General features: G+C 57.7%; 1 protein-coding gene across 2 annotated transcripts in view; it reads left to right on the top strand.

Annotated features, from left to right (window-relative positions):
- The window catches only part of ERI3 (ERI1 exoribonuclease family member 3), a 134,968-nt gene extending 123,435 nt beyond the window's left edge, over positions 1–11,533 (top strand). For both annotated transcript variants that reach the window (XM_065071619.1, XM_065071618.1), the window contains one exon: positions 9,910–11,533. In XM_065071619.1, the coding sequence (XP_064927691.1) occupies positions 9,910–9,992 (83 nt within the window). In that variant the 3' untranslated portion in view covers positions 9,993–11,533. The remainder of the gene's footprint in view (positions 1–9,909) is intronic.
- Positions 11,534–14,949: the final 3,416 nt, after the last annotated feature.

Genomic DNA, 14,949 nt, shown 5'->3' on the forward strand with positions numbered 1-14,949 from the left:
TAAATTAGTTTCCTAGGACTTTTAATAAGCACTTTTGATGCCTTTGAAGTGTGCGGCTTTGTGGGAAGATTACAGTCCCGCATCCATCTCGCTGGGAGAGAAACAATGGTAGTAGGGCTGGCGTTTGATCTCTCCTCCAGAAGGCGAGAGAGGGTTTGTGTGAGACAAAGAGGTGAGCTGCTGATTTGGAGCTAATGTTTAAAAATAGGTAGGTCTCCCTCCAAGATAAAGAGACCTGCCCTTCTCTGTGTAATCGCCTGCCTCTGCCTCGCTGGACCCGCAGAAACACAGCTCGCTTTATTTGAAGGCTTCGAGTGCGGCGCCATGGTTTGATTCTGGGTCCTTTTAAAGCAATAACTAGGCCATCTGACCAAGCTTTAAAGAGCAGGAGAACTTTCCATTAGGACTCGCCACACACTCTTGACAGCACTGGAATTGCTTCCTTGCCTTTTATTTCCTTTCTCTGACATCTCATGTCACTCACAGGCAGGAGAAACTCAGCTTTATAAACTCTCTTATTTCTCCCTTGAAATTTCTCCCTAATGAGGGTCCCAATCCCAGTGGTGGGACTGGGTGTCAGGAGCTGGACATGGAGCAGAGCCAACAGCCGTGTGGTGGTGGAGGCTTGTGGCCCTCAAAATGCCCTGCAAAACCCGGCAGCAGTTTGGCCTTCTACCCAAAATAGGGCAGGGGATGCAGAGGCCCAGCAGCATGCGGAGGGGGTATAGGGGGCAGGGACACCTTGCACCAGTGCTGAGGACCAGCGAGAAGGCAGAACAAATTGCTCCCTGCAGCCTCCGGACCTCCTGTCAGGCAGTGGCATCAGTCAGGGGCAGGGAGACAGCATCTCCCGTGCCTGTCCCTGCAGAACCAGGGCCATCGTCCCTGCCATGCGGGGCATCCACGTGCCCAACCCCAGTGCTGGCCCTGGCAGGGACCGTCGGGTGAGTGACACAGCACAACCACCCGGCTCTGGCCACGCATGCCCGCGCCGCGGGGAGAAAAGGCATCAGGGGAGCTGAATTCCCTTTATCTGTGGATAACTACTGCTGCCTTTAACAGCCTGGAATAAACTAGCCATAAATATCATGATCATAAGTGCTTAGATATGGCAACTTTACACTGAACAGAGGTTTTAACCTTCCCTGCGGAGGATATCCAGCTCTACATCAACTGTTTCCATCCAGCTGCACGGCCAAAGACAAGCTCTAGGCAAGCTGCTCGGAGCGGTGGCACCAGCCATCAGCCCAGTCTAGCCCCAGCCATCAGCCCAGTCTAGCCCAAGTCCTTAGCCCAGTCTAGCCCCAGTCCTTAGCCCAGTTTTGGGGTAGGACCTCCCTCCTGCTCTCAGGGCCTGGCCGCTGCTGGTGCGTGTCCTGCTGGAGAGGCCAGGAAGGAGCCATCCCACCACATTCTGCAAGTTCTGCAGGAACTTGTGACCGTCACCTTGTCCCCAAGCCAGGCCGTGGGGTCCTGTGCCAGCCCTGGAGTGAAGGGGCAGCCTGTATCCTCCCTGCACCTCGCCAGTGCCCCAGCCCTGACTTTATTTTGCACAGCGACTTTCAGGCGAGCTGTAAAACACTCGGACGAGTTAAATAATACACGACAGTGTACGGTATAAATTACAGGAAGCCAGCGGTGGAGCGACATTGTATGCTGAATAAATTAAAGGCTGCGTGACTTACAGGCGAGATTGATCTCCTGCCGAGCATTTTGTTTAGTGACGTGCTTGTCATAAGGGAGAGCTAATTACGGGTGCGGAGGCGCGTGGCTCCGACGCTGGGGAGTACAGCGCAAACTGCGCTCCCGGAATGTCAGCGGGGTCCCCGAGCTTCCAGGATTTGCTCTTTCCAAGGCCAGCCACATGCCAGGCCACCGTGAGCTGGGTGCCAGCTGTGTCCCCAGGGCCATCCGTCTCTGTCACAGCCTGGGGCAAAGGACGGTGCGGCCATGGGGAGCTGAAAGTGGATGTTTTGGCTTGGGAGACACACCAGCTGGCGGCTCTTGGATCTGCCCTGGGTGAGGGCTGGTTTGGAGCTGCCTGCTCAGCCAGCTCGTGGGGCAACAGGGGTGCCCCGGTTCCTGATTGAGCAGAACTGGACAGGAGACCGTCCTTCCTCAGAGCTGGCACCACCTTCCCTGTCCCCGAGCCCGCGCACCACTCACATGGTGACACAGGGACCCTGCTGGTGCGGGGGGCCCAGGGCCAGCCAAGCAGCAGAGCAGAGAGACACGGGGCTGATTTGGGGGCTGAATAGTACAAAAAGGCAAATCCTCCTTGCCAGAAATTAAGTGGAGATCTTGTAATAAGAGGATACTGCCATGAGCCACCAAGGGAAGGGCGAGTCTTCTTGCGGGCACAGTTTGGGCTGGATAGTTTGGGGGAAGATGTGCTTTACCCACAGGGATGCGAGAGTGAGGCCAGAGGCAGATGGGCGCCCGACTGCCAACTTTAACCACCAAACTCATGGCCGAGTTTGGTGGCTCGTCCTGCTGGGCTCTTCCTGCGGGCAGCAGAGCAGGGGCGGCTCCTGCGCGGTGTCACCCCGCCAGGAGGTGTGTCCCCCCAGGACGGAGCGATGCCGAGCGTGGCAGAGGCTGTTCCGCAGCACTGGCCGAGGGCAGACGCAGCTCCCTGGGCAGCCATAAGGGCGGTGGTGTTGGGAGGCCGAGCTGGGGAGCGGGTGGCCAGCGGGATGCGCTCCCTCCGGCTCGGCGGCTGTCTGTCACCCGGCGGGATTATGAGTAGTGAGCGTAATGCATCGGCGTATGAATAGGGTTGTCTGGCTGATGGTGATGTATCGTTTTTCATTACTGCCTCTCAAGCTCTCCCTGCTCCACGTGTGGAAATTCTATTTATTCCCTAATTTGTAAAAATTCCCTCCTTATCTGATACCAATCAGGGAGGGGTAATTGGCTCTCCAGGGCTAGCGGCTGGGGTCCTGATGAAGAGATATGTGTGTCTGCTCCGGCTGTCCAGGCACCCTGCCCTGCTGCACCAGCGACACGGGCCACAATTAATAATGATTTGCAAATGGCAGACAAGCAATAACGCAGAAAGATGTCCAGCCAGCCTCCTGCCCGCCCCTTAATTTCCTTCTGTAATATAAATGGCACGGGAACGAAAATCCAGCGCTATAAATTCTGAAATTAGTTATTCACCGTAATAAATGGTTCCCTTTTTGGTGCACGGTCCCCTCCATCCTCCTCCCCTGACCTCCCCCCCTACTCTGTCCTCTCCTCCCACCCCCTTCTCCTGCTACCTACTTCATTTGAGTCCTAATATGCAAATGCTGTAATTTAACGGGATGGTGAAGTTGATTTTCATGTTAACTTAATTACTTTGATTTATGAAGGGCTGGAATGCAGACACAGCTCCATCCTTAGCCCCCTCCCACCCTCACCCCTCTGCGGCCCCACTGACCTGCCACTTCTTCCCTCCGTTTCCCTGTTCTCCGTCCTCCCTTCTGCTTTTTCCCAAAGTTTAGTGTTTTATTAGCTGCCTTTAAGTGGACATAAGTCCTCACGACAATCCATGATGCGGAGGACAAATTCCCCATCCTGCCTTGTTTAATCGTGCCTGGATAATGGATGTATAATTGACTCATTTGAATGCTTTTGCCTACAGGAGTGCAGAGCATTAAATGTTTGATTGCCTTAATTTCCAAACAGATCATTATCCCCTTCTTACCCGCTCTTAATAAACACTTTATGAGGATTTTTTTTGTAAAGGAAAAAAAATCTCCACTCCTCGTACTTCTCTGAAGTGATAAACTCTAATTAAGTCTAATATTTAAAAATATGGTAATGGTGACTTGTTTGAATAAGTGGCCTGCATTTCCATAATTTCATTATTACGTAAAACACGCTAATTATTTGAAGTGTGCTTATTACTAAAAGAGAAATTTCCTTCTAATAAAGATGAAATTGGCTTTTTTCCCTGTGTTGCCACGCACGCCGCTCCCCTCCCAGCCAGCGAGCGGCCGCAGCTGGGAGCGGGGCGACGGCCGCCCTCGCTTTGTTTGCCCAGGGATGCTGCCGGCCTGCGAGGATGCTGGATGCGCGGGGACGGTCACGGGGGCTGGTGGACAAGCCAGCTCTTTATACCCTGTGCCACCCTCGGTCCAAGCAATGTCACATCCTTCGGGCTCGTGGGCTCCAGGAGCTGTTGGGGATGGCGCAGGACAGCTCAGCCACAGCTGCCATCCCCTCCAGCCGGGGTGCCCCGCGTCTCGGGGTCCCCCTGCGTGACACCGCCTGTGCCAGCCCATCGGGCAGCCTGCGAGGCTGGCGGTGTCTCAGCAGCTGGGTGTCTTGCGGTGCTGTGTCCCCAGACGCTCAGCTCTGGCAGGGGGACAGGTGGCGGGCGTGATGAGAAGAGCGGTTCCCAGTGCGGAGGACGGGAGGGAGCATCTGTCACCCATGAGGTGACAGTGGCCAGCCCGGGTGGGACACAGCAGGTGTCCAGGGCATCAGGTTGAATGCCGGGATGGGTCCCCTCTGCTGCACTCGTCTGCCTGGCTGCTTCCCGGGGACACCAGGCAGTGTCACCTCCCCGCAGGCCTGGGAACCACAGACAGGCGCTCCCTGCTCCAGCATCCCTGCCAGGGCGAGCTGGACTTGGAGGCCTCACTGACCCGGTGTGCAGGGGGGTGGGACGAGCATCCCATCCCCCTGGGACAGGGACAGCAACAGGTTGGGAAGGACAAGTATTAATTGTCTTCAGACCCTCGTCAGGGCCGATGCGGGTGCTCTGTGGTGGGGCGGGCAGGGAAGGCACTGGGATGAAGTCAATATAAAACTAATTTTCTTTTCTTTGTGAAGAAATGAGGTGTGTGGCAGTAACGTAATTGCAGATAATGAGGTAAGTTATTCTTAATATTCCGCACGTCACTGTCAGCTCCACCTAATATACCTGCTGGCTGTGTGGGGCACACGGAGCCCCTCGCCCCGTGCCGGATTATGAGGCCATTCATTTCCGAGCAGCCTGGTGGAACTGTCCTTGGTGTCCCCACGGACCCTTTGGGCTTGGAGCTCTGGGCTCTACTGTGTCCTTGTCATCGCTGCAGCCGGGCATCCTGGTGTCCCCACCTTGCCTAGCATGTCATGGTGGGGACGGACGCAGACCAGCCACAGCTCCCACCCCACTCCGGCACGGACAGGGCGAGGGGCTGCAAGAGCCTGGTTCCACGTGCCAGGCCAGCACTGCCAGCCCTTGCCCCCAATAGTTGTCCCCTCCTGGGGATGTGCCCGCTCATGGAGCGCAGTACAGCCTGATGGGGAGGACACAGCACCCAGTGCTCCCATTTGCAATTGCCAGGGACAGCAGGAGCAGTGCTGGGCTGTGGGGGGACCATATGGCTCCTGCTGGTCACAAGGCCACCTACTGTCACCTGGCGTCAGCAGCTGGGAGATGGAGGGTGGCAGTGGCCGGGCGGCCCCGTTTCTGCTTTGCAGGGAGCTGTTATACAAAGGCAGCAGTGGTATTATTCATTAACAGTAATCTGCCATTAGAACATTGACAAATGGCCCCTCGTCGCCCGAGCATCAGTTCTTGTACAGCCCATAAAGCATGGGGACAGTTTAAATATGGACCTGCTCAGCTCGGGCTGGGGGTGATCCGTCTTCCCGGCCGTAGCACAGGTGCGGCGGGGCTGCCACCAAATGACCACACTGAGGGGGGCCCTGCGCCCCCCCAGCCACCCGCAGGCTGCCCAGGCAGCCACTGGGATTGAGACGCTCCCTCCTCGTTCCGCAGAAGTCTTGGCCCAGCACACGGCGGTGGTGGCCACGCTTGGCCCTCCCGGCTCTGTGGTGGTGGCGACCGGGTGGGCTGGTCCCATGGGGTGCAGGGGGGATGCCACAGGGCGTCACGTGTGGGGACACAGCCCCTTCCCTTCTCTCTGTTGTCTCAGGGAGTGTGGAGGTGATGCTCCCTGGAGCGAGTATCACTTCTCCTGGCAACCTGTTCTTGCGGCATAGCCTCCAAAAATCCTTGTGCTTGTCCTGGGTTCACAGCAGCCGGAGTGAGGGCACGTGCTGGGCGGTGAGCCCAGTGCCACAGGCTGGGGGGTTCTGCCTCCGTCCTGGCACAGGAGCGTGGTGGCACTGTGCCACCCAAGGACAAGGGCAGCCAGGGATGCTGAACAGCCTGCTCGAATTAAAGACAGGTCCTGCTGCCCTGTGTGTGTGCCGTCCCTGGCTGTCACCACGGCCGAGAGCTTGGCAAGACGCGGAGAGGACCAGGACGTGGGTGTCGAGGCAGCGCGATGTTGCAGCGGGTAGCACTGAAATACCAGGTGGAAGGGTTAAAACCCAGCAGGACTAAGCCAGCCAGGGTGAGGGGAGGCTGGGGTGGCACTTCACCCCTGCTGCAATGGCAGCCTGGCCAAGGAGGGCCTCGGCCACCCTGGGGCCAGCAACTCCGGCCGTCCCGGGGCTGCCGCGATGCTGGGAAGCGGCGGGACAAGGCGAGGGGCAGGAGGCAGGACAGAGCTACCGCTCCGTGTGCAGGAGGCAGGATAACCCCAGGCTGACCCTTTCACACACACCGCACAACACCCCTAAATCAATTGCATCTTATTATTACAATATCAATATACAATATTCCTACAATAACACCATTGATTTTCTACTCAGAGGCTGCACCTAAGTCTGTTTTAAAGAGGAGGGAGTTAATAGTGCCCTCATTAAAAATCTATAGATTACCCCCCATCCCCAAAAAAGAAAAAGCAGTTTATATTCATTAGGGCTATTGAATATAAAGTAATATGTTTGTGTAGGACATTGGAGTAATGTGATAATCCGTCCGCATATCAGGGAGAAATCCACTTAGCAACCCTGTCAGCTTGACAAGAAAAATGTGCCCATAAAGTCGGGAATACATTGAGGGAGCGAGCGCGAGGCGAGCGGGTGCGTGCGCCTGTGCGGCACCAGCGGAGCCACCTTCACCCCGGCCACATGTCCCCCGGCGGGGCTTGGGGACGTGGGTGGACACCTGGGCAGCCCCTGGAGGTGTCCAGGGCTTGGGCAAGCGGGGACAGTGGGGCCCTGCACCCCGCCAGCCTCCGTGGCCACGGGCAGGGTCACCCTGACGGGACAAGGCCAGGGGGTGCCAGGCTGAGTGCGGGGGCAGCCCTGACACAGCCACGTGCCCCCCGGGACAGCCAGGGGCTGCAAGGTGGGCAGGGCCGCCCGTGCCCCCCACCTGCCTCAGACCCTCCTCACCCCCACCCCGTGGTCACCTTTGCGATGGATTAAGCGCTGAAAGAGCAGCAAAGCAATCCCGTTTGCGCTCTCTTAGGCTGTCAATTGCCATTTTTGTAATAGAAATTCCTTTCACAAGGTAACGACGGCCAGATTTAGAGGATTTCATATTGCTAATAATTCCCCAAACAGCCATCTGACTGTGTTGTTTTAAAAGCCGCTTAGTTTTTTGCTTCGGAGTTTATGAAAATCTCCCACTCTAATATCCCGAGAGCCAGCCTATAATTGTGTTATTAAATCAATCGGAGCGGATTACATTGTAAAATCAATAGATGGCTGTAATTGCATATTAGAAAGTTGTTCTGCTGTTGTTGATTTTTTTTTTACATGGATAATTATAATAAGCGTGTTTACCTTAGTGTTGATTTGGAATAAGTCTCACTAAATGACTTATAACGAGCTTGGCGCTCCCGCTGCCAGGGGGCTGTGGCATTGTTTGGGACAGCGAGGACGGTGATGCCAACACGGGCATGTGGGTGGCACTGACACCGGGGACCAGAGCTGCTCCCAGCGCCGGCACCTGGTGTGAGAGCACATCTGGGCTCTGGGGAGGGGGGGCGGGGATTTGGGAAGCAGCCGCTGGTCCCAGAGGGTCTCCCCAGGGACCAGCTCTGGGGTCCCCGGAGGTGCTGTGGGGTGTTGCTGCCAGTTTGGCTGCTCCCCAGGTCTCTGCACAGTCCCCCTTTCAGCAACACGGAGCGATAGCCAAGGCCCGGCTGTCGGCGCTGCGGGCAGGGGGGTGCGCAGCGGGATGCCTGCGAGCAGCGAAGGGCAGCGGCCGGGGCTGTGTCCTGTGACGCTTGCAAACCCAAGCTGCCCACCTGCCTGATGCAGCTCAGGGGCCAGGATTGACTTTGCTGTTACTTTTCTGGGGGGCCAGGCCAGGGTTGGCTGTGGGTGGGGGTGCTTTGGCCACAGACAGTTGCGCTCCCCCCACCTTGATTTTCCCAGCGTTTGAGCCACTGTTTCCCCATTAGGTCCTGCTGGAAGCTGGATGGGAGGGGACACACACAGATAGCGCGCGGGGCCATAAGGACAGGGAGGGGCTCGCCTGAACGGGAACCAGTGGCAGCAGGAGCTGGCACTGTGGCTTGGTTGAGCAGGACACTAGTCACCTTCGGGGCCCTTCCGGAGCCATTGGTGCCACCTGGGCCGGCAGAGGGGACAGAGGCACAGAGACGCGCTTGTCTTCACCCCCACGCCAGCCGGTGGGGCTGGGGACACCTCTCCTCACCGGGCTGTCCCCATGCCCCTGGCACGCCAGCGAGGCCAAGGGGTGCCGTGAGAGCAGCTGGGGGACACTCAGGAGGCGCGTGGCTCTGGTGGGGATGTTACCTCTCCCGCTGCCGGCCCAGGGGAGCCGCGCAGGGGAAGCCCCTGTACCGCCAGCCTGCCGTGGGGGACAGGCCACAGCGTCGGGTCAGCGGTGCGGCCGGGAGCAGCAGGGCAGCCCGTCCATCCCAGCGGGCCGGCGCTGGCAGCGCTGCCCGTCCGCGCGGGGCCCTCAATCCGGCACGCGGCACTGTCAGCAGGCAGCCTGCTGTCTCCTAGACAGTGAAATATGGCCACAATTAGCCCGGATACAGTTCAATTATGATAAACAGCGTTTGCACCCTTTAAGCCGTGATTAAAAGGCCTCCTCCCGTTGATAGAGAGACCTAATTTCACATTATTATCGCTGTAGCTTGATTATAAAGCACTCCCTGGATTTACAGTTGGGAGATGGATGTGGAGGCTTCTTTATCATTTACACATCAGTAATGATGCAGCCTTCCCTCCACCACAACATCCATCCAGCGGCGGTGAGGAGAGGGGGGCCCTGCCTGCGCCCCCCCCTCCCGGGGCACCCTCTCCCCGTGTCAGCCGGGCCCCGCTGCCACACGCAAGTGGGCAAAGTCACCCTTACGGTAACAGCTTGATAAATGGGCGGGCGGTAATGAAATGGAGACATCAAGGCGTGGGGCGAGGAAGAAAGAGTGGTAATCGGAACGAGTGGAGCTGTCCCGAAACGGAGGGGAGCGGGAAGAAGGATCGCCTCTGCGCCGTGTGCTGTCAAGGGAGAAATTACACATTTACTCTTGCTTTTTCTTAAGGAGACGGCCCTCATAGATCAAAACATGGATTTACAAGCCAATTTTCAACATGAAATATAGACACCAGGAATCAATTTAAGCCCGGCTTCTATTTTAGCAAACGGTGCCTGTGTTTAGTCCCAGGTAAATAACAGCAGACGGAGCCATTTCCCCCTCCCTCGCTCACCGCCCCACCAGCGCTCACTGTGGCAACCGCTGGCCGGTCCTGGTGGCCGCACACTGGGAATGGCTGCATTTGGTGACCTGGCCACTAGTCACTGGGTAGCCTGGGGCCAGTGAGAGCGGGGCAGCACCGAGGGCTGGCTCTGGAAGGATGGGGACAAGCCAAAAACAAAGTGGCAAGCAGAGAGAGACAGGTAGCACACAGTGTGTGGACTGCTGGGGACGCATGGGCTGTGCCCGGAGCTGCAGGGGTCCCCCGCGTCCCCATAGGGGACGCGGGGGACCCCTGCAGCTCCGGGCACAGCCCCGGCGTGGGGCTTGGGGCTTAATCCGGCAGCTTCTACTTGGATCACAGCTCTAACCCAGCGCCTCTGTGCTCTCTCCGCAGACGACTGTAAGAACATCGCCAACATCATGAAGACACTGGCCCATAGAGGCTTCATCTTCAAGCAGACCTCCAAACCTTTTTGATCCCCAAGGCAAGCCAGGCAAGGGCTGCATGTGCCCGGCGCCGGCGAGGCGGGGAGGACGGGCTCCAGCATTAAAATAAAACGGCAACCGAGGCCAGAGGAACCGACACAAAAAAAAAAAAAAGTAAAAAAAAAAAAAAAAAAAAAAAAAAAGAAACAAAAAAAGAAACAAAAATCTCAATTTCAGCTGTTAACTCCAGTAGAGGTTGTATATATGGGAAGGCAAATCTGTGTAGACCTGATGTGACTCCCTCTCTGGGCTGCTCCGGACATTATGCCATGCTAGCGGACAGCCGTGTAGGGCGCTTGCACCACATTTTAGACTCGTAGTTTGTTCTTTTTTTTCTTTGGCTCCCCATTTCCGTCCCTCCCTCCACATCCCGCCCCGTCCTCCCTCTCCCGCCCTGTAGCCAGAGCATCCCCCATCTCCTCCCTGGCATGGGCCATCCCCGCCTGCCCTTCTTTCTTTTCTCTGGTTTTATGTTTTCAGGCCTCCACGGCTGTTGCGGCGAGGCCGGCGTGTGCCCGGTGCAGGCTCAGCAGTGTCGAGACGGCCCCTCGCCCTCCCCGCCAGCCCTCCCGCCTCTCCCCCGAGCGCCTTTTCCCCTTTTTGAGTCAACACTAACCCCTCTCTGACTCCTGTATGTGACAAACGCGATTCCGTCTCTTTATGTTCAAGGTGAAGTGCCTGTATTCTCCGCTGCAGAGCCCCTGGCAGCCCCACCGCGGGCTGCGGGGCCCCGGAGGGCTCCCTTCAGTGGGGCAGGGGCCCGGCGGGCGGGCGGCAGGAGGGAGGTGACAGTGTCTGTGCGGAGCCCCGTTCCCATCCCCGTCCCGTCTGCTCGTGCCTCTTGCGGGGCTGGGTGGGAAGCCCGGCACTGCCCTGGCCCCAACAACCGATTCCAGCTCCACCGGGGCCAGTCCCGCCGCAGCGCCGCGTCCATTGCCGGCGGTGGACGTGCCAGTGTGCGCTGGCCCCCAGCCCACAGGTACCCGAGCAGGGGAGCTGCAAATTGCCCCAGACCCTTGACCCCGCTCCCCTCCCACCCTATCCAGCCTCCCTCGGTTCCCGAGCTGAGGCTCAGCCCCCCCGGGTGCCCACGGTCCTGCCGTGCCCCTCGCAGGTCCCCGCGGACGCTCAGCAGCAGCTGGCTTGTTGCCTGAGAGAGTTGCCGAGCACATCCCCTCCGGCTGGGTGGGCTCCCGGCCGGACAGGGCAGTTGGGGGGCAGCCGTGGGGCAGGCTGAGGGCACACATCCCCCAGGTATCACCCAGCCCTGGGGCCCTGCTGAATGGAGCCCTTGTCCGGGCGCTGACCTGCAGGGAGGCTGCAGCCCCGGGCCCGTGCATGCATGGCCTGGAGCGAAGCCGGTGACGGCAGCCAGAAGGGCAATACAGGCACTGAACTTGGCGGTACATGACTGCATGGTGTGTGGTGTTCCAGTTAAACCAACCGATAATGCAAACCCAGCATTTTCATTGTCTAGTTATTCCAATCCTTGCTGTAAATGTGCCACATGAATAAAGTTTGGGGGTAAAGGAGCCCGGGCTGTGCCCATGCATGTGCGAGTGTGTACAGGGGCAGAGGCGCGCGTGTGCTGCCTGGGCACATGGAAGCAGGGTGCCCCACCAGCAGGGCTGCTCTCGCTGGGGTATGGCACCCCAGCATGTCCATGCTCCCCAAAAGGCAAGCTTTCTGGCCCTGTCTGGGTTCCCTGCTGCTGGGAGCACTGCTCCGCTCTCCACCATGGGCACGGTGGGTGGGCTCAGCAGTCTCGTCACCACCTCAGGTTTGCTTGTGCCCCGGGACGGCCCTGCCCCAAGGATGCCACCAGTTTGTCCCAGCTGGGCTGTATGCACAGGTGTGCCCCAGCGCAGCCTTCAGCCCTGTGCAGGGTGACAGCCACCACCACATCCCACTGGCATCTGTCACCCTGCCCTGCAGCCTGGCACGCTGTACCTGCACTTAGAGCATCTCCACCACGGTCTGGAGCCAGCCTGGCTCTGCCCTGGGCAGCAGAGCCAGCACGGGTGCTACACCGTGATGCGCAGGAGCCATAAAGGAAGGGCCACCATGTCCAGGCACCCAAGGGTCCATGCCCAGCACTGTGGTGCGGCTGGGTGACAGGGACACAGCTGTCCCACTGGCATGGGGTGGGCAGCTCCAGGAAGGAAGGGGCAGCCCCAGCCCACTTGCTCCAAGCAAAGGTCAAGGGGGTTTTAATGGTTCCCTCTGTGCAGCCCCTGATCAGCTTTATTGACCTATTTTCGATGGAGTCGTCTAATTAGTTTTCTATGAAAACTAAGAACTTGGCCTTTGCCCTTTACTCCTGCAGGCGAGAACGTGACTCGGAGGACGCCGTCATGGCGGATCGATCGCTGGTTACACTTGAAGGGCAGCGCGGAGGGGACACGGGGTGGGCAGGGGGCAGCAGCCCAGCGCAGGACACGCAGCCGGGGCCACCTGTGCCCACAGTGGACGGTGCATGAACCCAGGGTGCCATCCCCGGCACAGACACACCTGAGGTGGGAGGCCTCTGGCGAGCCTCACCCTTCACAGACAAGACTTCAAGGCTGAATCCAGCCTAGGAAAGACGAGGCCATTTGCACCAGATGGAATGTGTCCTTTGCAATATCGCTGCACTGCAGTGAGAATCAGTGCCAGGCGCTGCACTCTGGCCGGTTCAGCACCCAAAGCCGGGCTCTGCATGCCGGGTGGCCCAAGCAACCAGAGCCACCAGCCACCCCGTGTGCCGGGTGCCGCAGGGACACGTGGTGCCAAAGCCCTGGGGTCCCGCTGCACGGGGCGAGATGGGCTCCGCTTCGCACAAGGTGCCGCGGGCGGGACGGAGGCCGCCGCTGCAGCGCATGCTGCACAGGCACAGCGACTGCAGTCCAGCTGTCCCCCGGCCCAAAATGAGCCAGGCCTGCGCGTCCCTGCCCCTCCGCACAGGCTGTGCTGCCACGGCAGGGTGGGACTCCCCGCTGCCTCCCCCGGCAGGAAGGCGGCCCCTGGTCCCGCTGGGCACCGGGCGGACGGCAAACACAGCATGGAATTTGCATGGCTAAAAGTTAAATACAACACACACACGGATTTTGTCAGAGGCCCTGGCACGGCTGCCTTCGTGGGATCCGATTAACGGGGAAATAAAAGGGCCAGAGAACCCACACAGCAGCGTGAACAGATGCCCTATAAAAAAATCAAATACATGGTAATCAAGGGGACCGAAAGGTACATTTAAAAAAACAAAACCCCACTCTGGAAACAAAGGAGCTGGGCTTTGTGGCTTTCCTGGGAGAGCTACGGAATTAATGGGGAAGAGCACATGTGTTTGATAATCTTTATATGGCAAAAGACCCATCTTTCAAATATGTCACAAATTCATATTAATCACCTTCCTATTGCCTTCTGTGGCGCAGCTATTCCAGTTGCCTTGGGCAAAATTGGGAACTGTCTGGTTAAAAAAAATGTTTTACATTATAATTTACAAGAGCCTACGAGTCTAGTTCCTTTTAATGGAAAGAACAATTAAAAAAAAAGAGAGAGGAATATATATACACCCTGGTATATATACACTATATATATTAAAATATATATAAAAGACAGATATTGTAACTCCATCTGGAAAGAGAGAATGTTTGATCTTAACAATGTAACTTCTAGCTTTCAAACAGGCTCAGAAAACAAGAAGTCAGCAGGAGTTCAGATAAAGGAAGCTTAAAAGTCAAATAATTCTGACTCTGAACCCGAGACTTCTTAGACTCAAGGTCCTTTCCTTTACCCATTAATGGGCTGACTTGTGAGCTCAGGAACAAAGTGCTGCAATGTGAGGATTTCTGAGAGTCACTCATTACAGATCACTGAGTGGAGTCTGAGTTGCGGAAATCAAAGGATCCAATCTGGAGTAACTGGCTGAACTTCTGCTTGGAACTAATTTGTTCTGAGTTCGGGTCACCTTTCACCTCCCGAAGGCCCCGAGTAAAGTCCCCACCGGGGTCAGCGGCAGACGGCACCGGGGGGATCCTGGCTTGGCTTCAGTGGTCAGCGAGGGGCGCCGCAGCCCCCGGGAGCGGACGGCCAGGCAGCCGGGGCAGGAGGGACGCTCTGGACACAGCAGAGCAGCACAGGGCTGGGCCTCCCGCTGCCCAGAGCGACAGGCATCACTCCTAACCTGGCTACAACACCCCGCTGAGGTGCCCCCTGTCCCCAGCGCTGGCCACAGGGCCAGTGTCAGCCCGCTGTTGCCACAATCAGTATCTCAGGACCCTGGTGCGCCTTTGCACATTCATGCCAGTCCCTGGAAAGAAAACCAGGCATGCCAGGCAGGGCTCAGGAGTCAGGACTCCAAGTTTTATTCCTGGCTTTGCCACTCACTCCCTCCAACATCTGGAGCAAAACACTTCCCTCCAGGGAAACAAATCTGGCTTCAGGGGAGCAGCTGGTCTGGAGGCTGAACTAATCCAGGCCTAATCCAACACGTGGAGTGCCATGGATGCGCAGTGCTAGACAGCACAAAGGGATTGTCCAACTCAGAGGAATTTGAAGCAGGGAGATTAAATGACTCCCCCAAGGACTCCCAGCAGCCCAGTGGCAAAGCACACACTTGCAATAGGGAGCTCAAGGCTGGCGTGGCAGGGTTAAGCCACTGAAGCGAGGGGAAGGACAAGGTGTCACCGTCAAGTGCCCATGGCCAGGGCTGCAGGAGGAGAGGGAGGAAAGGCACCGCTGCTCTTGTGTGTGGCTGCAGAGGGCTGCTTGTTTGCGCTACCGAAATTCTAACACGGGGGAAAAGCGCTGTGCTTGCACAGGCAGGCTGCCTTCTCAGCCCCGTGTCCTGGGCCCACTGCCTCCCACGCTGTCCCCACGTACCGGGGCCTGGAACGTCTCAGGGTCTTCGCTGTGCAGGGTGCGGACACACGCACGCACCCCACTTGGCAAACAGCCAGCAGGTGGCCCA

This window comes from Columba livia, chromosome 8 (genome assembly GCF_036013475.1).
Source record: "Columba livia isolate bColLiv1 breed racing homer chromosome 8, bColLiv1.pat.W.v2, whole genome shotgun sequence".
In the NCBI taxonomy this organism is placed as follows: Eukaryota; Metazoa; Chordata; class Aves; order Columbiformes; family Columbidae; genus Columba; species Columba livia.